The 25,041-nt window shown below is 43.5% G+C and overlaps 1 protein-coding gene across 5 annotated transcripts in view; it reads left to right on the forward strand.

The window, feature by feature from the left end:
- Positions 1–25,041, forward strand: part of LOC132815087 (receptor-type tyrosine-protein phosphatase mu-like) — an 888,844-nt gene that overhangs the window by 515,174 nt on the left and 348,629 nt on the right. For all 5 annotated transcript variants that reach the window (XM_060823829.1, XM_060823832.1, XM_060823830.1 and 2 more), the window contains exon 9: positions 8,148–8,257. In XM_060823829.1, the coding sequence (XP_060679812.1) occupies positions 8,148–8,257 (110 nt within the window). The remainder of the gene's footprint in view (positions 1–8,147; positions 8,258–25,041) is intronic.

Below are 25,041 nucleotides of genomic sequence, written 5' to 3' on the forward strand. Positions count from 1 at the left end.
ATTGTCTTTATTATGACAATTGATCATTATGAATGCTTGGCTGAATTTCAGAGATCCAGGAAACACTTATCCCAGCAGAGTGCTGTGTTGGCATGTGCCTGACATTTTTAAAACGTCACTAAGGAATTAATTGTCTTAATTTTGGTCATTATTTGTTTGTCAGCTATTTGATCAGTTGTGGAAATTTGATCTCTTTTTGAAGGAGAGTGTTTTGACCTGAATTAAAATAAATTGATAGAAGTTGATTTCTTAATGTTCATTTCAAAGATATCCTGAGGTTTGCTTATTGTGGATACTGGGTAGGTGGGTATGGAGTATAGATGGAGAACATAATGAAGGCATTGAGAACATGAGGGAGAATGAGAGGACATATTGATTAGATTTAGATTACTTACAGTGTGGAAACAGGCCCTTCGGCCCAACAAGTCCACACCGACCCGCCGAAGCGCAACCCACCCATACCCATACCCATACATTTACCCCCTACCTAACACTACGGGCAATTTAGCATGGCCAATTCACCTGAACCGCACATCTTTGTGACTGTGGGAGGAAACCGGAGCACCCGGAGGAAACCCACGCAGACACGGGGAGAATGTGCAAACTCCACACAGACAGTCGCCCGAGGCGGGAATTGAACCCGGGTCCCTGGTGCTGTGAGGCAGCAGTGCTAACCACTGTGCCACCGTGCCGCCCCGAATGGTGGTGGCAAAACTGCCTCACAGCACCAGGGATCCGCGTTTGATTCCAGCCTCGGGCGACTGTCTGTGTGAAGTTAGCACGTTCTCCCCGTGTCTGTGTGGGTTTCCTCTGGGTCTTCCGGTTTCATCCCACAGTCCAAAGATGTACAGGTTAGGTTAAATGGCCATACGAAATTGTAAGTAGTGTTCAGGCTTTGCATTAGTCAGGGGAAATGCAGTGTAATAGGGTAGGGGAATGGGTCTGGGTGGGATACTCTTCAGAGGGTCGGTGTGGATTAGTTGGCCCTATGTAGGAATCCTTGATAGGGGAAATGATGGTGGGGGGTTTAAGTTATGAGGGAGTATGAAGACATGATGAGAAGTGCATCAGGAATGTAAGTGGGAATTGAAGGACTGGGAGTGGATGGGTGCAGGATTAAGGTCACTAAATTATATGACCAGATATGTTACAAGTTCAGTTCTGTGGACAATTGGTTAATATGGGCAAGGACAGCAAAGGCAATGCTCTGATTTGCTCTTCAGCATCTTATGTTAACATGAAGAAAGGAATTGATTAGGGTTCAAAGGTTCAACTAGTCCCGGTTCAAATATGAATAATAGTCACCTGGTTGAGGAAAATTGTTCTGCTGGATCATATTGCACCACAGATTAAATTTAATTAGAAGGAACTGAGGAAATGGTAGGGGAAGCTGACAAGAAAAGGTAGCCATGGCACTGACTTACCAGTGTCAGTAGCAACCAGCTGTTAAACCATTCCAGCTTCAGTCAGAATCTTTGGAAATGAGGCAGAAATTAAGTGGAGGGCAATTTGTAACAGAAGAAGAAAACAGAGGATAAATATCTAACAAGTATAAGTACTAATCTGTGTGTAAAATCTGTGCAATTTATAAAGCTAATGGCCTATAAATCCATGACATTAACAGTCTCGTATTGTTTAGTTGTCTTATCATTATAGATACTTCATACAATGTGACTGCATTAAGCAGGATATAGGATAATTTTCATGGGTCTCTTGAGGTTTTCATATAGTACTGAAGATATTTTTGTTGACAATTTGAAAGGTGAGTTAGAATGTAATTCTGGAGTATATTCTTCAGCTGGTGCAAAGATGTGGACTTTTAATTTTACTTCTGTATAAATAATTTCTACCCAGGTTGTCTTAGCCTGCAGTATATTAGGATAGCCATGTCAGAGCAGCAGGGTATTCCACAAAAGACAGCCTACACTCCTGCTCCTAATAACCATCTGCTTGTCATTAGCTCTACTGACCCCTGGCAGCAGGGGGCATTGCATTCATACCAGCTTTGTGGGTCCAATTTGACAGCAACTGTTCTGTTATGTTTGTGCATTGTTATTATTGAATGAATGTCACAACTGTGACTTTTGTGATTTTTTTAAACTAAAATACTAACCTGTTCAAAATTTATAGGCAATTTCTGAGGTGAAATAAAGATCTGGTGGAAATGGACTCAACAGTAACTTTCAATCGAATGTTAGGAAAATGCTTGAAAATTACAAAAAATGCATAGCGATCTTGGGAAATCAGGCAAGAAAGGGCTTTGAGATTAATGGAATACATGTTTGAAAGAACTGGCACAGACATAATGGGCCAAATGGCCTCCTTCTGTGCTATTTAATTTAAGGATAAGACTTGAGTGTTGCTGAATAAAGGCACATTTTGTCAAATCTTTTCAACTTGCACACATCAGGACATGTTGCAAAAATACCAATTCAAATGGGAAATACACATTTGAACTTCATGAGATGAGGGTGTTGAGTGGTTGGCAGGATGAGCCTAACTGGGTTAGACAAACCTACAGAGCCTAGACACATTAAGGAAAGGTTTGGAGAAATATGGGCCAAATGCAGGCAAGTGGGACTAGTTTAATTTGTGAACGTGGTTGGCATGAACTAGTTGGACCGAATGATCTGTTACCGTGCTGTAAGACTCTATGGCTCTCTATGAAATACAGAAATAAATCACTGAAGGCACCAATTGTATGCCTGAGGGGAGGGTTCTATTACCTTGATGGCCATGTCAGATTGCATGGTCTCACAAATTCAAATTTCATGGTCATTGAAGAAGCTTTTCATTGGGAGTCAAAAGCACTGGGGTAGAACCAAGGAGCTCACTGCTCCCTAAGGGGAGAAAAGTCTGACACAGTTTATCGGCTCATATAAGGATTTGGTGTCTCCATTCTCAAATGGAACTTCTAAAGAACACTAATTTAAAAATAATTCCTGACCTGACCACAGTCCTGGCCTGGAATACCAGGTGTGCACCATTTGCACAACTCTCAAGGTCGGCCTCAGCAAGTGGACTTCTGCTGGATCTGTGAAAGCAGGGACTGCTTCCTGCCTGTTAAATATTTCATTAGGATGATGGAGTCTCAACCACAGCAGACCATTCTGCCTTCTGTGACATATGTATTAGACCTAACAAAACTGGGTCCTGTTCCTTTCTGTGGTAAGACCCAATGTCCTGAGCAGGAGTATATTGGACAGGTCCCTGAGGTGAGGGGGTGGGGTTTCAGACTCCCCCCTCTTTTAGGGGGCTGACAGATGCGGCTGAATAATTTCTAAAGTTTATGCTCTCAATAGAACCTTCCCTGATAGTTGCCTTAAATTGACTTCTGTAGAAAGGCACTTAATAAGTTAGCTGTTTTTGGCCCTCAGCTAATATTCAGACTTCACTATTCACTGATGTTTTGACAGCTTTCTTTGTGTAGTTTGATATAATGGGAGAGATGAAAATCATACTTTCTCATCATCAGCTACTTTTTCTGATGCTCCATACTAGACAGCCTGTCCCTGTGCGCTTCCCCCTGGAAATGGTCCGATTATTGTGGTAATCCCAGAGGATTCTGTTTCACGTCCCATAATTGAATGATTACAGGCTTTCTATATATATTTGCAGCTAAGGGCCATTTGTCTTGAAGTTACCTTGACCGCTATTTCCGCCTATATATCCTCCACAACCAATTGCTTTTCACCCAGAACACATGCAGACCACCAGCTCCCAGATCATTAGCCTCAGCTCAAGATTATCAGCCCGGTGACATTTCCCCTATGCCACAACTTATCTTTTGGGATACTAAATGGGCTGGCTCAAGGTCTTATAAAACTACCAGTCATCTCCTCCCATTTCCTCACTCAGGAGAAATGAAACTTAAAGCAAATATTTCAACTTGAGTAATTCTTTGTAGGCTGAGAGCATCAGCTTTTAGCAGGAGCTCCCTTCTGCTATGAGCTTTCACCAATTCAATTTACATTTGAATCATTGAATGATTCAACACAGAAGGAGACCATTGGGCCCATCATGCTTTTGCCGGCTCCTCCATAGAGTTTTCCAACTTGATTCACTCCCTCACTTTTTCCCCACAGCACTGCAAGGTTGATCTTTTCAAGTACTTGGTCAGTTCCCCCTGGAACCTGATTCTGCACCCATCAGCCTTTTTAGCAATGCATTCCAGATCACAATAACCTTCCATTTGGAAAGCATTTCTCTATGTTACCACTGGTGTATTGTTCTTCACCTTAACACTGTGACAAATGGATTCATAAAATTCTACCACTAAGAATGATTTCTCTTTATTTACTTCGTCAAAATTATCCATGATTTTGAACTTATCCGCCATATGTCTTAATGTTCAGGGAGAATGCAGCTCCTTCCATCTTCAACTTACTAGAAGCCCTTCATCACCAGCAACATTCCATTCTATTTTATTTCGACCATTAGGCCAAATATACAGGGACAGAAGTAGGTTACTCAGCCCATCAAGTCTGCTTCTCTATTCAGTGAGACCATGGCAGATCTGATCATTCTCAACTCTTGCCTTTTCTTGTCTTTTCCAATAACCCTTGATTTCCTTATTGATTAAAAACCTGTTGATCTCAGCCTTGAATATGCTTAACCACCCAGCCTCGACTGAACTCTGCTGTAAAAGACTCACAATCCTCTGAGAGAATAAATTCCTTCTTATCTCTGATTTATTCTGAGATTATGCCTTCTGTTCCTTGATTTTCCCACAAAGGGAGACAATCTTTTTACACCTACACTGTTGAGTCCCCCTAAGAATCCTGTAGGTTTTAATAAGATAGCCTCTCGTCCAATCAAATTGTACAGATGTAATCTACTCAACTTCTCCTCAGAACACAGTCCCTCCATACATGGTATCAGCCTGGGGAACCTCCTCTTGGTTGCCTCAAATGCTCATATATATTTCCTTAGATAAGGGCCAAAAAGTGTTCACTACATTCCAGCTGTGGTCCAATTAGTGGCTTGAATATATTTAGCAAAACTTCCCTACTTTTATTCACATTCCCTTTGAAATGAAGGCCAATATTTAATACTGACTCGGAAATGTGTTGCATTCCTTGAGTTTCGCTGGGTGAAAAGCCCGGTTAGCAAAGCCCATGTCCTATTAAATAAACCATTGTTCTGTAGCCTTCTGTGATCTTTCTCCATTTAAATAATATTCAGCTCCTCTGGCTTTATAGCAGTAGCCCGTGTCCTCCAAATCTTACAGCGTAGTGTTAATGGCCAATCAGTTGCCAAACAAAACCTTATTAGATATTTTGCAATGCAGCAGGTGAAGGTAATGCATTTTTATAGATTGTCATTATCTTATACCAGTGTTCTTATGTGTTCAAATCCCACCAGAGCTATGTAATAACATCCTGTTGCATAGGGAGGTTTTAGTAAAACTATGCAAGTGTGATTAGAACATATCTATAATAATCTCATTCTCTGATCTACGTATTTAGGTCTTCGACATAGCAGGCCTGAAGTATCTTGGAGGATTTTGATATTTTAATATAAGTGATAGTCATAGAGAGGTTGTATGGTTTTTATTAGTGAAATGTTCAGAGAGTTGGTTCTCAGTTAAACTTGAAGTCAATATATTTTAGGCAAATTCCTCTCTCTGTTGGGATCTCACTCTTTCTTAATTACATTAACTGCTTGCTCACTCATGGATAGTGGTCTAGCTTTCTGATAATGGCTTTTGATGGAACGGCTTTCTAATAGCTTTTAGTTTGCTTTCGAAAAGCGTGCGAAGACATGGCTGCCTCATCTTGTGTCACTTCATAAGCTGAAAGTCCTTTCCAAATATAGGTTTTATATTGATTCCAATATTCTGTATTCTGGTTTAACAGCTTCGAGGTTAGCACAGCCCAGTTTGGTTGAGAAATTCCAACATGATAGAATGGAAGGTTAACAATGTCCAGTCCCTTCCATCAACCATAAATTGAGTTTCGACATTCTCTTTAGTTCAGAATGAAACAGAATGTAAGGCAACCTAAAAATTCTCCAGTTCTGTTGACTTGATCCATCCTTAAACAAAGAGATGTGTGAATTCTCCAGGTAGCTGGGAAAGTTCATATTTAATTTTTTCATATTAGCTTGACATCTGGTACTGTCTATAACACAAATGCCAAAGGTCGTAGGATTTGCAGCAGCCATTTTTAATAGCTTGCTCGTGATCAGTTTTTAAACTTGTTGGCTGAAAGGTCATCACCCAATATCTTTGTACTTGGCATGACACTACCAAAAAGTGTCACTTTGTAGTTCTCTGCATTAAATTTATTTTGCCATGTATCTGCTCATTTCACCAGTTTTTTCGACATCCTCTTGAAGTCTTTGACTTCCTGATTGCTTGACACATCCCCAAGTTGCATATCATCTATAAATATAGTTAATTTTCCCTTTTAATCCAGGTGTAGACCATGAATTATATCTCAAAAAGAATAGCTGTCTCGGTCCCAATCTCGAGGGACAGCACTGTATATATCCCTCTCGTCTGAAAACAAATAATTCATTCAATATTATTCTCTGTTCCTGCCCCTCGGCCAATTTTCTAACCTTCCTACCACTGGTGGAGGGTTGTTTTTCAGACTGGAGGCCTGTGACCAGTGGAGTGCCACAAGGATCGGTGCTGGGCCCTCTACTTTTTGTCATTTACATAAATGATTTGAATGCGAGCATAAGAGGTACAGTTAGTAAGTATGCAGATGACACCAAAATTGGAGGTGTAGTGGACAGCGAAGAGGGTTACCTCAGATTACAACAGGATCTTGACCAGATGGGCCAATGGGCTGAGAAATGGCAGATGGAGTTTAATTCAGATATAATGGTAAGGTCCTAGGGAGTGTTGCTGAACAAAGACACCTTGGAGTGCAGGTTCATAGGTCCTTGAAAGTGGAGTCGCAGGTATATAGGATAGTGAAGAAGGCATTTGATATTCTTTCCTTTATTGTTCAGAGTATCGAGTACAGGAGTTGGGAGGTCATGTTGTGGCTGTACAGGACATTGGTTAGGCTACTGTTGGAATATTGCATGCAATTCTGAGCTCCTTCCTATCGGAAAGATGTTGTGAAACTTGAAAGGGTTCAGAAAAGATTTACAAAGATGTTGTCAGGGTTGGAGGATTTGAGCTACAGGGAGAGGCTGAACAGGCTGGGGCTGTTTTCCCTGGAGCGTTGAAGTCTGGGGGTGACCTTATAGAGGTTTACAAAATTATGAGGGGCATGGATAGGGTAAATAGTCAAAGTCTTTTCCCTGGGGTTGGGGAGTCCAGAACTAGAGGGCATAGGTTTAGGGTGAAAGGGGAAAGATATAAAAGAGACCTAAGGGGCAACTTTTTCACGCAGAGGGTGGTTCATGTATGGAATGAGCTGCCGGAGGATGTGGTGCAGGCTGGTACAATTGCAACATTTAAGAGGCATTTGGATGTCTATATGAATGGGAAAGGTTTGGAGGGATATGGGCCGGGTGCTGGCAGATGGGACTTGATTGGGTTGGGATATCTGGTCGGCATGGATGGATTGGACTGAAGGGTCTGTTTCCATGCTGTACATCTCTATGACTCTATGATCCTTTAATCCCATGAGTTTTCACTTGGCTAACAAGTCTACAGTACGATACGGCATCAATTAAACTGACTTCTGCAATCGGTCCATATCTAACTGCATCAAAGAAGTGACAATGCACTGGCTTTCAATAAGTACATCTATTTCCTCCAGCTTAGAAAGCAAGAGAAAGATCATTTCTTAAGGGAAAAGGAAATCTAAAAATGTTTATGTCTAAAATCTATCGAACGTTTCTAAGGAGAAGCACAGAGTAAATTGACTTTTATCTAGCCTGAGGAATTGGATCATAATTCTCCTGTGATTGTCAGTTGTGAGTTAGTCAGTCAGGGCTATGGTAATGCCTTCCCTTTGTTAAGGCTTGTATCTGAACTTGCTCGGTTACCTGCAATGCTATTAAGTGTCCCGTGGATGCTAAGGTCATAAAAGTATACTCTTTAGGTTGAGCTGCCAGTCACAATGAGTGGATGTTACACACCATTACATGCCATTAGGGACATGAAGCTGCTGTGTCCCTGTCATGAGGATAGAGAAAAACTGTTATTCTTTCTCTGACTATTTTTTATGTCTCCCCATTAGTGCCTGGTGCAATCCCCATAGACTCAGTTCAAGGAAGCACCTTCGAGGAGAAGATATATCTACAGTGGAAGGAGCCAATAGAAACATTTGGTATTATCACACTTTACGAGGTAAAGATATATTTTTTGTGGTTGTGCAATTTTAAAATTTACTATACTATCTTTCGCACAAAAACATTATGCAGACATGTATTTTTTTTATTTTCCTGCCTATAACCGTAACAATGTATTTGAGGTTGGCTATTATGAAACACAGTTGAGAGTGGGGTGTTGGAAAAGCACAGCAGGTCAGGCAGCATCCGAGGAGCATGACGTTTTGAGCACCAGCCCTTCATCTCCTGCTCCTCAGATTGCTGCCTGACCTGCTGTGCTTTTCCAGCGCCACACTCTCGACTCTGATCTCCAGCATCTGCAGTCCTCACCTTCTCCTGTTCTGAAACGCTGTAAATATATGAATATATTCTTTCAATTCTGTTCCTGATTTAGTGTATTTGTGCACATTATGGAGGATATCCTTCCTAAATTAATTAGCTAACGATTTTTATTCTCAAACTTTCACCTTTCTTTCTTTTAAAAGATGCCAATGCTTGTTGTTATTTACATGGGTACTTATGGCTTTGCAATGAGTGACGTGTAGAAGATGTGGGAACCTCCTTCACGTGGAAGATTAGATATTCAGTGTTGCCAAATGTTTATCTAAAGGTACTTTGTGTGCTACAGCAGGACTCAATCCAAGGCCTGGCTTTAAGTCCCAGCAGCTCCAGAGGTGTGCCATAACATGTCAGCACAGGTTGGGTAAAAATATCTATTCACCCTGACATCCACACACACGTTTTCCAACAGGGGGCCTTTGACTAATGATACAGTTGCACAGGCTGACTTTTTATTCCCAAAGTTATCTGACCGTATTGTAAATTCAAAGGAACTCTGCCCTCATCATTGTTGTCATGTAGGAAAGAAAATTGAGGAGGAAATGAAACAGGACTGATTTCCATTTGACTGCCAGCTAAAAGCAATGTCATGCATTTCTGATTAATTATCTGGATTAGTGGTGCTGGAAGAGCACAGCAGTTCAGGCAGCATCCGAGAAGCAGTAAAATCGACGTTTCGGGCAAAAGCCCTTCATCAGGAATACAGGCAGAGAGCCGGAAGGGTGGAGAGATAAGCTAGAGGAGGGTGGGGGTGGGGAGAAAGTAGCATAGAGTACAATAGGTGAGTGGGGGAGGGGATGAAGGTGATAGGTCAGGGAGGAGGTTGGAGTGGATAGGTGGAAAAGAAGATAGGCAGGTAGTACAGGTCATGGGGACAGTGCTGAACTGGAAGTTTGGAACTAGGGTGAGGTGGGGGAAGGGGAAATGAGGAAACTGTTGAAGTCCACATTGATGCCCTGGGGTTGAAGTGTTCTGAGGCGGAAGATGAGGCGTTCTTCCTCCAGGCATGTGGTGGTGAGGGAGCGGCAGTGAAAGAGGCCCAGGACCTCCATGTCCTTGGGAAGGGGAGTTGAAATGTTGGGCCACAGGGCGGTGTGGTTGATTGGTGCAGGTGTCCCGGAGATGTCCCCTAAAGTGCTCTGCTAAGGGGCGTCCAGTCTCTCCAATGTAGAGGAGACCGCATCGGGAGCAACGGATACAATAAATGATATTAGTGGATGTGCAGGTAAAACTTTGATAGATGTGGAAGGCTCCTTTAGGGCCTTGGATGGAGGTGAGGGAGGAGGTGTGGGCGCAGGTTTTGCAGTTCCTGCGGTGGCAGGGCAAGGTGCCAGGATGGGAGGGTGTGTTGTAGGGGGGCGTGGACCTGACCACGGACAGCTGCACAAAGCACAGCCCTTAAATCCCTCTGCTCCAATCGCAACCTCACCATCAAGCCAGCAGATAAGGGGGGGGCGCAGTGGTAGTCTGGCGCACTGACCTCTACACCACTGAAGCCAAATGCCAACTCAAGGACACCTCTTCCTACTGCCCCCTCGACCTTGACCCCACCCCCAATCACCAAACCATCATCTCCCAGATCATACAGAACCTCATCACCTCAGGAGATCTCCCATGCACAGCTTCCAACCTCATAGTCTGGTAACCCCGCACTGCCCGGTTCTACCTCCTTCCCAATATCCACAAGCCTGACCACCCTGGCCGACCCATTGTCTCAGCATGCTCCTGCCCCACTGAACTCACCTCGACCTACCTCGACACTGTCCTAGCCCCCTAGTCCAGGAACTCCCCACGTACGTTCGAGACACCACCAACTCCCTCCACCTCCTCCAAGACTTCCGTTTTCCCGGCCCCCAATGCCTCATCTTCACCATGGATATCCAATCCCTCTATACCTCCATCCGCCATGATCAGGGCCTCCAAGCCCTCCGTTTTTACCTCTCCCAACGTCCCCAACGGTACCCTTCCACCGACATTCTCATTCGTTTGGCTGAACTGGTCTTCACTCTTAACAATTTTTCCTTCGAAACCTCCCACTTCCTCCAGACCAAAGGGGTATGGGCCCCAGCTACGCCTGTCTCTTTCTTGACTACGTAGAACAGTTGATCTTCCGTAACTACACCGGCACCACTCCCCACCTCTTCCTCCGCTACATTGATGACTGCATTGGCACCACCTCGTGCCCCCGCGAGGAGGTTGAGCAATTCATCAACTGCACCAACACATTCCACCCTGACCTTAAATTTACCTGGACCATCACTGACACCTCCCGCCCCTTCCTGGACCTCTCCAGCTCCATTAATGACGACCGACTTGACACTGACATTTTTTACAAACCCACCGACTCCCACAGCTACCTGGATTACACCTCTTCCCACCCGAGCTCTTGCAAAAAGGCCATCCCGTATTCCCAATTCCTCCGCCTTTGCCGTATCTGCTCCCAGGAGAATCAGTTCCACCACAGAACACACCAGATGGCCTCCTCCTTTAGAGACCGCAATTTCCATTCCCACCCGGTTAAAGATGCCCTCCAACGCATCTTGTCCACATTCCACACCTCCACCCTCAGACCCCACCCCTCCAACCGTAACAAGGACAGTACGCCCCTGGTGCTCACCTTCCACCCTACCAACCTTTGCATAAACCAAATCATCCGCCGACATTTCGGCCACCTCCAAAAATACCCCACCACGGGGGATATATTTCCCACCCCGCCCCTTTCCGCCTTCCGCAAAGACCGCTCCCTCCGTGACTACCTGGTCAGGTCCACGCCCCCCTACAACCCATCATCCCATCCTGGCACCTTCTCCTGCCACTGCAGGAACTGCAAAACCTGTGCCCACACCTCCTCCCTCACCTCCATCCAAGGCCCTAAAGGAGCCTTCCACATCCATCAAAGTTTTACCTGCATGCCCACTAATATCATTTATTGTATCCGTTGCTCCCGATGCGGTCTCCTCTACATTGGGGAGACTGGACGCCTCCTAGCAGAGTGCTTCAGGGAACATCTCCGGGACACCTGCACCAATCAACCACACTGCCCCGTGGCCCAACATTTCAACTCCCCCTCCCACTCTGCTGAGGACATGGAGGTCCTGGGCCTCCTTCACCGTTGCTCCCTCACCACCACACGCCTGGAGGAAGAACGCCTCATCTTCCGCCTCGGAACACTTCAACCCCAGGACATCAATGTGGACTTCAACAGTTTCCTCATTTCCCCTTCCCCCACCTCACCCTAGTTCCAAACTTCCAGCTCAGCACTGTCCTGCCTGCCTATCTTCTTTTCCACCTATCCACTCCACCCTCCCCCTGCCCCCGACCTATCACCTTCATCCCCTCCCCCACTCACTTATTGTACTCTATGCTACTTTCTCCCCACCCCCACCCTCGTCTAGCTTATCTCTCCACGCTTCAGGCTCTCTGCCTTTATTCCTGATGAAGGGCGTTTGCTCGAAATGTCGATTTTACTGCTCCTTGGATGCTGCCTGAACTGCTGTGCTCTTCCAGCACCACTAATCCAGAATCTGGTTTCCAGCATCTGCAGTCAATGTTTTTATCCATTTCTGATTAATTGGCTGTGTGTTTAGTAGCACAGTCAGCATGTAGCGGTACAGATATTAGGGGCTTTCTGGTCACTGTTGTTTCAGTCTTCGTTACCCTCCCAGTAATCTCGAAAGAATGAAGGTCCCTAATATTAAATTGAGGGCATCTGTGTACTTGTATATGGTTGCTCTGATATTCCAGAGAGCTACGAATGCTTAATTGTGGAGCATATTCAAATCAGTGGGTTAATGGAGCTGGTAAGAGGCACAGAAAAGATTATATGAGCTATTATGAGAGTAAAAACCAACACACTTAGCAATTAGAGTCTTTCGAGAAGCAGAATCTATAGCTTATATTCCTGTTTGAGGATCAGCAGGGAAACAGCTGTTTCAGACCTCCAGGAGTAGAGTTTTCTTTGCGGGGAAGGGGAAAATCTTTAAAATAATGGCACAAAATACCAGGTTGGCAAGGGCACAAGTAAAGAAGGAGCATTTGCTGTTCACAGTGAGCATTGCTGCTATCACAAATGGGCACCAGGAGGCATGGCTATGATGGCAGAGACAAGGGTCATAGGTTTAATTAGAAGCCAGGCCACAGCATCAGGAATCACAGAGCTGTGAGAAGGTGACAAAAGGGCAATTTAAAAGATTTCGAGGACGGAGGCTGACAGAAGAAGATAGTTGGAAGAACATTAAGTCTGTGGCACAATTGGGGGATCTGTAATTTAAACTGTAGGTTTGGTGGGAAGATTTATTAAGGCCATAGCCTCAGAAGTTTATTTGACGGGGCATGCAATGGGTACTAGAAAATGAAAGCCAGCAAGTGCTGATTTTGCCCTCGAATAATTGAGAATCTTCCATCTAGGTTATAGAAGGCAGGGAAATCTCCATTTCAACCAGCGACGGTGAGAAATCATCACTTTGATCAGAAAAACCCACACAGAGCACGGGGATATAGATTGCTGTGTCACAGATTTAAAGATTAGTTCAGTATTTAAAATAGAAAGTTTAGTGCCCTTATTGGAAGCAAATAATACATTATTATAATACTGATTTAAAGTAGGTAGCAGGTTAATCTGATAGCATTTCTGTACAGCACAAGGATAAAACCCTGAACACAGAGAAGCAACATTGATCTTATTCATGAATAAAAGTTTAACGTTCATCAGAGTATAAACAACGTTGTGATGTTGCAGGTTTTTTGGGAAAAAAAGAATAAATAAACACATCAAAAAGGAAAAACAAGAGGAAGAATACTGCAATAAAGATTGAATGTCTAAGATGGACAAAACATAACACAACATTGGACATTTAGGGAGAAAACAAATTAGTTCTAAACATATAGAATTGTATCAAAATTAAATATTAAACCTCAAACTGAACAAGTTTAGGATGTACTTGCTGAAAGTTGCAATTGAATTTCTGAAAATCGCAATTCTGAGTGAAACATCGTTTCAAATGGGAATCATTGTTTAAATTGGAGTTAGGTTCTGCAGTAAATCCCAGTAAGGACTTTAAAAACTATTCTAGTACAAGCTCTAGGGCAACATTCAGTCCTTCATCTGTCAAAGAAGAATCATGTCTTTCAGTGATAATGTGACAATGTTAAGTAACCAGCTATTCTCCTCCCATGATTGAGCATGTGAAAACATCCAGTTCACCAGGAAGACATCAGCAGAGGGTGAATAAAGAAATCCAATCTGAACACCAAATTGAAGTAAAGAGCATTTACTCTTTAATATACACAGCAAATGCAGTATAATGTGGATAAATGTGAAGTTATCCACTTTGATAGTAGGTTAATTGTGATGTGAATGGTGATAGATTGGGAACAGGGGAGGTGCAATGAGACCTAGCTTTTCTTGTACACCATTCACTGAAAGTAAGCATGCAGGTGTAAATGGCAGTGAGGATGGTAAATGGCATATTGACCTTCATAGGGAAAGGATTCAGGTACAGGAGTATGGATGTCTTACTGAGTATGGATGTCTTACTGCAATTATGCAGGGTCTTGGTGAGCATTGTGTTGGTCTCCTTGTCTCAGGAAGATGTTATGGTTATTGTGGGAGTACAAAGAATGTTCACCAGACTGATTCTTAGGATGGCAGGACTGAAATATGGGAAAAGACTGGATTGGATCAGTTAGGCCTATATTCACTGGAGGTCAGAAGAATTGAAGGGGTAGAATTTCATAGAAACCCTTAAAATCTTAAAATGGTTGGACAGGGCAGATGCAGGAAGGATGTTCTCAATGTCTGGAAATTCTATAACCACAGGTGACAATTGAAGGATAAGGGCTAGGCCTTTTAGGAGTGAGATGAGGAGAAATTTCTTCACCCAGAGGGTGGTGAGCTGTGGAATTACCTGCCACAGGAAACTATCAAGGCCAAAACATGATGACTTTCAAGAAAGATGCAGATATAGTTTTTAGGATTAAAGGGATAAAAAGCTTTGGGGGAAAACTATAAACAGGGTACTGATTTGGATGATCAGCCCTGATCACATTGAATGGCAGACCAGGCTTGAAGGGTCTACTCCTGTTCCTATTTTCCACGATTGTCCATTGGAGAAATCATTTGTAGACAAACAGAATCAAGGTCAACAAACCTCGATTCACATACCTATCAACATTACCGGTTTGAAGGGAAGATGTTCTGGAAGAATGTTGTAACCTCCAGACTATCTGAATTTGTGATGCCAGAGATTTGTGAGGAGATGAGGAAGTGGTAAATATAAAATCAGTTATACACCTAAACATACAATGTTTACTTTAGAATATAAAGCTTGCTGGGCGATGGTGTTTAGGTAATTACCAGCATTTTCCTGTATTGCTAAAACCTCATCTGAACTCTGGATCATTAATCCGGTAACATTACCTCTACACCATCACCTCCCCAAGTAATACTGCTATAAGTGCAATACCTGGAATGTTTTGCCACTTGGAAATCAAGATGGTGAGCTGTGCAACTCATTACTGCTTTTTGGAAGAAGTAAAGGAAGACTTTGAGCCGAAGCAACGCTGAGAATCTTCCAATTGAAGGAAATTCTGTGAGGGGTTGAACAGCAGACTATAAGTTCTAACAGCAGCAGAAAGTGGCAGAGACTTGCATAGCCTGCAGTCAGAAAGCATCCACCCACTTATTCCCTCCTGAATCTGCTCCTCCCACTCCCTACATGCTGGGAAGAGACTGAAAAATCAAGAGAGTTTAAAAGAAACAATTCATAGAAGAAAGATCTTGAGTTCTCCTGATCAGTGATCAAATTAAAGCACCGCTATAGATAACAGTATATCGTCCTTGCGAAAATTAAAGGGACTGTGAGAAAGGTGGTTTTCTATCCAGTGATTTGGACTTTTGTTCTTTGCAATTTAGTCTATCTTATCTGTCAGATTCCCCCCCCCATGGTATGTGTGTTAAGTCATTTATCTTTTGTTTTCTAATCCTTTCTTTTCACTGATCTTGTTCAACTTAACTGTGATACAAGAAATAGGGATTTTTTTGTTCACCGTTATTGAAAAAATCTGTGGTATGAGTTGCTGTTACCCGGAGTAGCAGTCACTCAGACAAATTGGCCATTTTGATGGTCTGTTTGGGGTATTATGCATTTTTGTGATGGTTTGTGGAACAGTGAGTGTGATTATCCTTCTTGAATAAGTCATGGCATATTATACATAAAGCCTTGAGTAACTACTTATCATCTGTGACCCTAGATGAAGAGAATTGGCATGGAGAGTTAGGAGTGAAGTTCGTGTGTGCACCAGAATCAAACCCAGTTCTGTCCTTAAGAGAAAAGCCCAAGCTAATTGTTCTTTCCTCTTCATATTCAAGATGTATTGAGGTCAATGGATAGGTCAGAATGATGTCTTTAACCAACAATAACTAACCAGGCACACACAGGTTATCAAACATTTCTTCTCTCTATAGTTCGGTCCTACACAGTTCACGGATTTTATTTTATGCAATGGACCATATGAGAACACTAAGATATTAGAAAAGATTCAGACCCCAGTAAATGTTTTAGAAATATCAAAATTTCACAGTGGCATTCAGCAACTTGAAATTGTGTTATTTTACTCTTCAATGATTCAGGAAATAGATTCTCAGTTCTATCTTGCAGAAAGTGAGTCTGGAAGGTTGTAGGCATTACTGGCTATGCTGACTCATCTAAGTTGATGATGCTAAGTATATCCCCATCCAGTCTGAGGACCATATTCTTTACCACAGTCCTAAGGGGCTTTTATATCATGATTCAAACACAACTAGAATTCCTTCACCTCAACCAACCACTGGACTTGTCAGGGTGGGGGTGGGGGGGTGGAAGGGTGGCTAGGGTTCAACTATTTAGCAACAACTGAGCTAACTTTCTTGCCATTTTTTGAAGTTGGGTTGCCAGCAGGCAGCTGGTAGCAGCAGGACTGAGAAGAAAAGGCTCCTTATGGAGCCCAGCATGTGTCCCTCAGAGGCACTGATGCGGGTCACGGTGTGCACTTTAAATATACACAACAATTTGGAGTCCTCCCTAAAAGCCTATGGACCATTGCTGGCTGATAGCTGGCAGGACCCCGAATTCTGCTGACACTCTTCTTCAGGGGAGCAAACCTTCCCTGTTCCTGATCACAGTCCTCTGACATTACACTTCTTCCCAGACCAATCACTCTATTTACTGGCTCTCCTTCATTCTTGATTGACCTCCAATCCCAGTTGAAAGGTGTGGCACTGGAAAAGCACAGCAGGTCAGGCAAGGAGCAGTAGAATTGATGTTTTGGGCATAAACCCTTCATCAGGAATTCCTGATCCCAGTTGACCACTGCCCCCTGTGACACTCCAGCTTTATTACAATTAGAAATTGACTCGGCGTTCTTGTCCTTTTCTTGGAGTTATCCCAGTGTTGACAAGATAGGATCACGGTCTGGTCAGACAAGAAAAGTATACTTTCTATCCTTTCACTTATTGTAGAATTATAGAGCCCCTAGAGTGTGGAAGCAGGCCATTCGGCCCATTGAGTCCACACAGCCCCTCCAAAGCAGACCCACCCCATTGCTGTAACCCTGCATTTCCCATTGTGCTGTGCCAGCTGAATGTAATTGAGTTGGTAATAGGCTTGGTGCACCAGGTGCCACAAGCCAAAAAAACGGGGCTTTGGAAAAAGCATAGCAGGTCAGGCAGCGTACAAGGAGCAGGGGGGGTTGACGTTTCGAGCATAAGCCCTTCATCAGAAAAGCCAAAAAGCTGATAACATTTATTATTTAGACTCACACATGATGGATTCTGGATAAGGTAGAGGTTGGTGGGGCTCCAGCCAAATACAAGTCAGTGTTTCCATCAGAGAGAGGATGGAAATTAATCTGTAATTCTATTCCTCAAGTTCTGCTTTTTAGCAACTCGGTGCTGAATTGTACGCTTACCTTGGAACCGGGCCTGCAGGCAGGAGATGGGGCAAGTTACTAGGGCTGCTATTAGTGATTCTCACATGATTTTACACAAGATAGAGGTCACCTACCTGCCCGTGAGCCAAATGAGGCAATGAATACCCATTCCATCTACTTCCCATCACAATTATCCGATGGTGGGTGGAGGCTGGCTCCAAGAGTGAAACCAAGCAACATTCATTGCTCAAAGACAATAATAGGTAAGGAGTAACTCCTTTATGGGCCACATAAGACCACCCCTGCCATCCTTTTCTTCTACCTGCCGACCCTGGGAGGGCGATGGTCTCATGGTATCGTTGCAAGACTTTTAATCCAGAAACTCAGGCAATGTCGTGGGAACCAGATTCAAATCTGGGGGCTCATGCCAAAATCACTGAGAGCTGTCTCACAGATGAGTCAAGCAACAACTGATATAGACGTTCATGTGGAATCGCACTTTATGGATAACATCATAGACCATCACCATTGCTGGGTGTGCCCAGTCCCACCAGCAGAGATGGAGGCAATGTTATAAAGTTGGGAAGGAGTTGCCCTGGGAGTCCTTAATATTGACTCTAGACACCATGATGTCCCAATGCTTCAGGTTAAACCTGGACAAGGAAACTTCCAGCTGATTTCCACATACCATCCTACTTGAATCATAACCCTTCATGTGGATCAACACTTGGAAGAAACACTGAGGGTGGTAAGAACATAAAATATGTGTGGATGGGGGATTTTAAAGTCCACCACCAAGAGTGACTTGGCAACAGCATTACTGCTCGAGCTGTTTGGGTCCTGAAGGACAAAACTGCTTGACTGGATCTGCAGCAGGTGGTGGGGGAACCAACATAATAGAGAAACATATTTGATCTCATCTTTACCAATCTGCCATCTACAGAGGCATCTGTCCATGACATTACTGTTGTAAGTGACCACCATACCGTCCTTGTGGGGAATTTCACTGACACATTGATGCATCGTGTAGTGTGGCACTATAACCATGCTTAGTGGGACAGACTTTGAACAGATCTAGCAACTCAAGACTGTGGTTCAATGAGATGCTGTGAGCCATCAACAGCAGTAGAATTGTACTCTAGCACAATCTGTAACCTCATGGCCCAGCAAATTCCCCACTCAACCGTTACCATCAAGTCAAGGAATCAACCCTAGTTCAATGGAGCGTGCAGGACAGCATGCCAGGAGCAGCACCAGGCATACCTGAAGATGAGATATCAACCAAGTGAAGCCAATCAGAAACAGGATTACTTGCATGTCAAATAACATAAACAGCAAGTGATAGATAGCGCTAAGAAATCCCACAACCAACGGATCAGCAGTCCTGCCACATCCAGCCATGAAAAGTAATGGGCAATCAAACAACTCGCTGGAGGAGACAGCTTCACAAATATCCCCATCCTCAGTGATGGGAGAGCCTGCACCTCAATACAAAATCCAAGGCTGAAGCATTCACAGCAACCTTCAGTCAGAAGGGCAAGTGAATGATCCATTTTGGTTTCTTACAGTGGTCCCCAGCATCACAGATATCAGTATTCAGCCAATTCAATTCACTCGATGTGATATCAAGAAACGATTGGTGGCACTTGATAATGCAAAGGCTATGGGCCCTTCCAGCAATAGTACTGAAGACTTGTGCTCCAGAACTTTCTGTTCCCCTAGCCAAGGCGGCACGGTGGCACAGTGGTTAGCACTGTTGCCTCACAGCGCCAGGGACCTGGGTTCAATTCCCGCCTCAGGCGACTGACTGTGTGGAGTTTGCACGTTCTCCCCGTGTCTGCGTGGGTTTCCTCCGGGTGCTCCGGTTTCCTCCCACAGTCACAAAGATGTGTGGGTCAGGTGAATTGGCCATGCTAAATTGCCCGTATGTTAGGTAAGGGGTATATGTAGGGGTATGGGTGGGTTGCGCTTCGGCGGGTCGGTGTGGACTTGTTGCGCCGAAGGGCCTGTTTCCACACTGTAAGTAATCTAATCTAATCTCTTCCAGTACAGTTACAACAATGTGGAAAATTGCCCAAGTATGCACCAAAAAAACAGAACAAGTCCAACCTGTCAATTACTGCCCCATCAGTCTACTCTCAGTGAAATGATGGAAAGTGCCATCAATAATGCTATCAAGTAGCGCCTGCTCAGCAATAACCTGCTCGGTGATGCCCAGTTTGGGTACCACCAGGACCACTCAGCTCCTGACCTCAGTACAGCCTTGGTTTAAACTTGGACAAAAGAGCTGAATTCCAGAACTGAGGTAAGACTGCCAGCCCTTGACATCAAGGCCAACCAAGTGCCCTAGCAGAACTGGAGATCCTGGGATTCAAATGGAAAAATCTTCCCGGATTGGAGTCAATATCCAGATTTACGCTGCAATGTTTAGCCAGGCAATGACACCTATTATAGGAGACAGTTTAAACACCAACCAATGTTGTAACACTAGACATTTGATGACGTTAACTATCATGGGATCTCCCACTCTCAACAGAAACTGAACTGGACTCACTATACAAATACTTTGGCTATGAGAGCAGGCCAGAGGCTAGGAATATTGCAGCATTTAACTCACCTCCTGACTCCTCAAAGCTTATCCACTATCTACAAGGCAGAAATCAAAAGTACGGTGGAATACTCCCTACTTTTCTGGATGAGCTCAGCTCTAACAATAAGCAAACAGATGAACACCATCCTGGACCAAGCAGGTTATTTGATTGGTGTCAAATTCAACAGCATTTATTCGCTCTACCAACGACACTCAGTAGCAGCAGTGTGTACCATCTCCATAAGTTCACCAAGGCTGCATAAAACAGCAGTTCCACACCTACACACTACCATCTAGAAGGACAAAGGGCAGCAGACATATGGGAGCATCACCACCTGCAGGTTCCTCTCCAAGTCACTCACCATCCTGACTTGGAAAATGTTAAATCTCCACAGATTCCCACCTTAGTCCCCTAACCCTGCAAGGCCCACTTCTACCTCTTAAAATCCACAAACGTGGCTACCCTGGCAGATCCATCATTTCAGCCTGCTCCTGTTGTACTATCCAGACTCTATTCTCCCACTTGTTCAATCTCTTCCCACTCACATTACTGATTCTTTTACAACTTTGTGTGAGTTGTGTAATTTCCAGTTTCCAGCTGCCTCCTTTTCCCCCTGGATGTGCAATGTCTCTACACATCCATCCCCCATCAGGCTGGGCTGAAGGCCATCCATCTTTTATTGAAAAGAGCTGCAACATTCTCCAACCACCACCCTCCGGAGTGCATTCTCACTTTGAAAATAGAACATAGAACATTACAGCGCAGCACAGGCCCTTCGGCCCTCGATGTTGCGCTGCCCTGTCATACCAATGTGAAGCCCATCTAACTCATATTATTCCATGTACGTCCATATGCTTGTTCAATGACGACTTAAATGCACTTAAAGTTGGTGAATCTACTACTGTTGCAGGCAAAGCATTCCATACCCTTACTATTCTCTGAGTAAAGAAACTACCTCTGACATCTGTCCTATATCTATCACTCCTCAACTTAATGCTATGCCCCCTCATGCTCACTGTCACCATACTTGGAAAAAGGCTCTCCCTATCCACCCTATCTAACCCTCTGATTATCTTATATGTCTCTATTAAGTCACCTCTCAACATCCTCTCTAACGAAAACAGCCTCAAGTCCCTCAGATTTTCCTTGTAAGACCTTCCCTCCATACCAGGCAACATCCTAGTAAATCTCCTCTGCACCCTTTCCAAAGCTTCCACATCCTTCTTATAATGCAGTGACCAGGATTGTACACAATACTTCCAAGTGCGGCCGCACCAGTGTTTTGTACAGCAGCAGCATAACCTCATGAATCTGGAACTCGATCCCACTATTAATAAAAGCTAAAGCACTGTATTAATTCTTAACAATCCTGTCAACCTGGGTGGCAACCTTCAAGCATCTGTGTACATGGACACCAAGATCTCTCTACTCATCTACACTACCAAGAATCTTACCATTAGCCCAGTACTTTGCATTCGGGTTACTCCAACCAAAGTGAATCACCTCACACTTGTCCGCATTAAACTCCATTTGCCACCTCTCAGCCCAGCTCTGCAACTTATCTATGTTTCTCTGTACCTACAACATCCTTCGTCACTATCTACAACTCCACCGACCTTAGTGTCATCTGCAAATTTACTGACCCACCCTTCTACGCTCTCATCCAGGTTGTTTATAAAAATGATGAACAGCAGTGGACCCAACACCGACCCTAGTGGTACACCACTAGTAACTGGACTCCAGGATGAACATTTCCCGTCAACCACCACCCCGTCTTCTTTCAGCAAGCCAATTACTGATCCAAACTGCTATATCTCCCACAATCCCATTCCTCCGCATTTTGTACAATAGCCTACTATGGGGAACCTTATCGAACGCCTTGCTGAAATCCATATACACCACATCAATCACTTTACTCTCATCTACCTATGTGGTCACCTTCTCAAAGGACAAATGCCCATCTCAAAGAAAAAAGTCCTCCAAGCTGAAGAAGAGTCATATTGGGCATGAAATGTTACCTCTGTTTCTCTCTCCACAGATGCTGCCAGACCTGCTGAGTTTCTCCAGCATGCATTTGTTTCAGATTCCCAGCGATCACAAGTATGGCTTTAATTCGTGCAATGTGTGACGCTGGTCACAGTGTCTGAAGTGTGCTTGTGTAATATATTATTTCAAAGGGGCATTGACCCATTTAAAATAAGTAGGTTAACACATTTTTTTTTATTAGACTACTTACAGTGTGGAAACAGGCCCTTCGGCCTAACAAGTCCACACTGACCTGCCGAAGCGCAACCCACCCAGACCCATTCCCCTACATTTGCCCATGCACCTAACACTACGGGCAATTTAGCGTGGCCAATTCACCTAACCTGCACATTTTTGGACTGTTTGAGGAAAGCGGAGCACCCGGAGGAAACCCACGCAGACATGGAGAGAATGTGCAAACTTCACACACACTGTTGCTTGAGGCTAGAATCAAACCCAGGTCCCTGGTGCTATGAGGCAGCAGTGCTAACCACTGAGCCACTGTGCCGCCCCAAGGTCATTAGAGTGATTATAAAGTCATAGAGGTCTGCAGCGCAGCAAAAGGCCCTTCAACCCATTGAATTTGTAATGGCCGAAATCAGCTCCCTATTCTATTTCCTTTTTCCAGCACCTGGCCCATAATCTTGCTTGCCTTGGCATCGCAAGTGCACCTAGAAATTTTAAATGTTATATTCATAGAATCCCTATCATTAATATCTGTTAGTATGATGGACATGGAATTTGATGCAAATCTTCTTGCATACTCATTATCAATAACAAAGTCAGCAGTTGGGAAAATAGAGTAATGGTTCAAAAGAGCCTATGAGCCTAATAGCCTGAGGAAATTGAACGAGCAGATAAAGTGAAGCCACATGGGTTAAAATACCATGTCTCCCCTCACTTTAACACAACTGCCTGTTGCTAGGAGCTTGCATGTTGTGTAGTGTCAATTGAATTCAATAAAAAAAATTAAACAACAGTAAATGAATTAGCTTTATTGTCACGGGAAGTTGAGTTGCCGTTAATTGATGTCCCTGTCAATGAGTCTTGAATAAAGATGACCCATGTTATGGATTGAGCTGAAGTGCAGAGGTTATATAGTCATGGTCAGTCTGCCCATTATCACGCCTATTCTCTAAATTTCAGGTCCCCCTGATGACTCCATTAAAAAATGGGCCTACTTTCCTGTCAAAAGCAACTGACACGCTTTGGGCCTTGCTGCCAATTGCAGAGAAGATCATGGCAACAGCTGATGGCTTTATAAAGTGGCTTTGCACAATAAAGCCACGACTCCACTTGACATAATTCTCTGTTATTTTATCAAGAACCTACAGTCAGATGTATTTTTACTGCTGACTGAAATATCTGTAGGAAATGCCTCAGCTGGAGCACAGGCCAGTCTAAAGTAATCACTTGATCTTGTTTATTATAGATCACTCAGGACTGATCTTGACACAATAAATTACTGAAGCATTTTTACTTGGGCCTCTGGTCTTATCCTTTATAACATGGTCAAGCAACAAATTCAATCATTTAATAGGAGAGCAAACCCTGTTTAAAGTCTTCTGGAGGACTGGGGCTTTCTTTTTGGGACATCGTTTTTCACTGGCAGGCAGTTAATAATTGTTAGAACTTTTCGTTCTCCACTGTACATTCTCCACTTTTGCATGTCACAGGCTGTTCAGGGTTTTTAACCAATTCTGACCCACAACGTACAGATTCATATTCTTTACTTAAGTCAGAGGCTTTATTAAGTATCAAAAATAATTAAAAAGGTAATACTTAATAATATTTCATCAAAGAATTTGTTAGAATCCCTACAGTGTGGAAACAGGCCCTTTAGCTCAACAAATCCACACTGACCCTCTGAAGAGTAATCCACCCAGATCGATTCCCCTAAACAATGCAGCTAATCCACACAGCCCTGAACACTATGGGCAATTTAGCACAGCCAATCCACCTAACTTGCACATCTTTGGATTGTGGGAAGAAACCAGAGTGTCAGAGGAAACCCGCACAGATATTCGGAGAATGTGCAAACACCACACAGACAGTCACCCAAGGTTGGAATCAAACCTGGGTCTCTGGCGCTGTGAGGCAACAATGCTAACCACTGACCCACTGTGCCACCTTGTAATACACTTGGCTCCGATAGCTTTTGCTTCCAAATTCTCTGAAATATACTTTTCTCTTCTTTCACTGTATGCTGTTGATGTGAGCCAATGATGTCTTCTAGCTTCTTTCTTTTATCTCCATAATGAGACCATAGTTTGTCCTGGCCAATATGACTGGATCGAGCTGAGATTTTTGAGTATCCATTGATTCCCTATGCCACAATACTTGGGCTCTTGCAGATGTTTTTCCAAAGGTTTTAAAATTGATATTAGCTCACTTCTTCAAAACAGCAGTCCTACATTCCTCATATCCTTTAATCTTCTGCAAATGAATTCTCAGGTCTCCATCTTATCTCCCCAGTTATCCTCTTTCATTATTCTTACATACGGCAAGTATTAACTCAAATAGACCAGTACATTAGTGCACATAACTCATAATTTGTTCTGTCACTTTAACCATGTTATTGTTCACAAACACAAACTGTATTATAGCCCATTGGCACTCCAACAAACCATGTGAGCTGGGGTGTGAAGCTCCCTCCCACCTGTATACCCTTCCATTCCTCAGGGTGGCTAATTTCACACAAATACTTATTCCCCAAAACTGGCAAATTAACAAAGTGACCAATCGTGCTTTGAGTTCAAATCTTAACATTGCAGTTTTTTAAAAAGAAGAACACTATATTACAGACTAATTGTTATAGCTAAACCATAAAATCCACTAAAACCAAAGAAATCTACATCACAACAAGATCAGCAGGTTCTATACATGAAATCATTGTTTGATCTCACTGAACACATCTTGTAAAACATTGAAAGTACAGGAA

The sequence above is a fragment of the Hemiscyllium ocellatum genome, chromosome 4 (assembly GCF_020745735.1).
Source record: "Hemiscyllium ocellatum isolate sHemOce1 chromosome 4, sHemOce1.pat.X.cur, whole genome shotgun sequence".
NCBI classification, from domain to species: Eukaryota; Metazoa; Chordata; class Chondrichthyes; order Orectolobiformes; family Hemiscylliidae; genus Hemiscyllium; species Hemiscyllium ocellatum.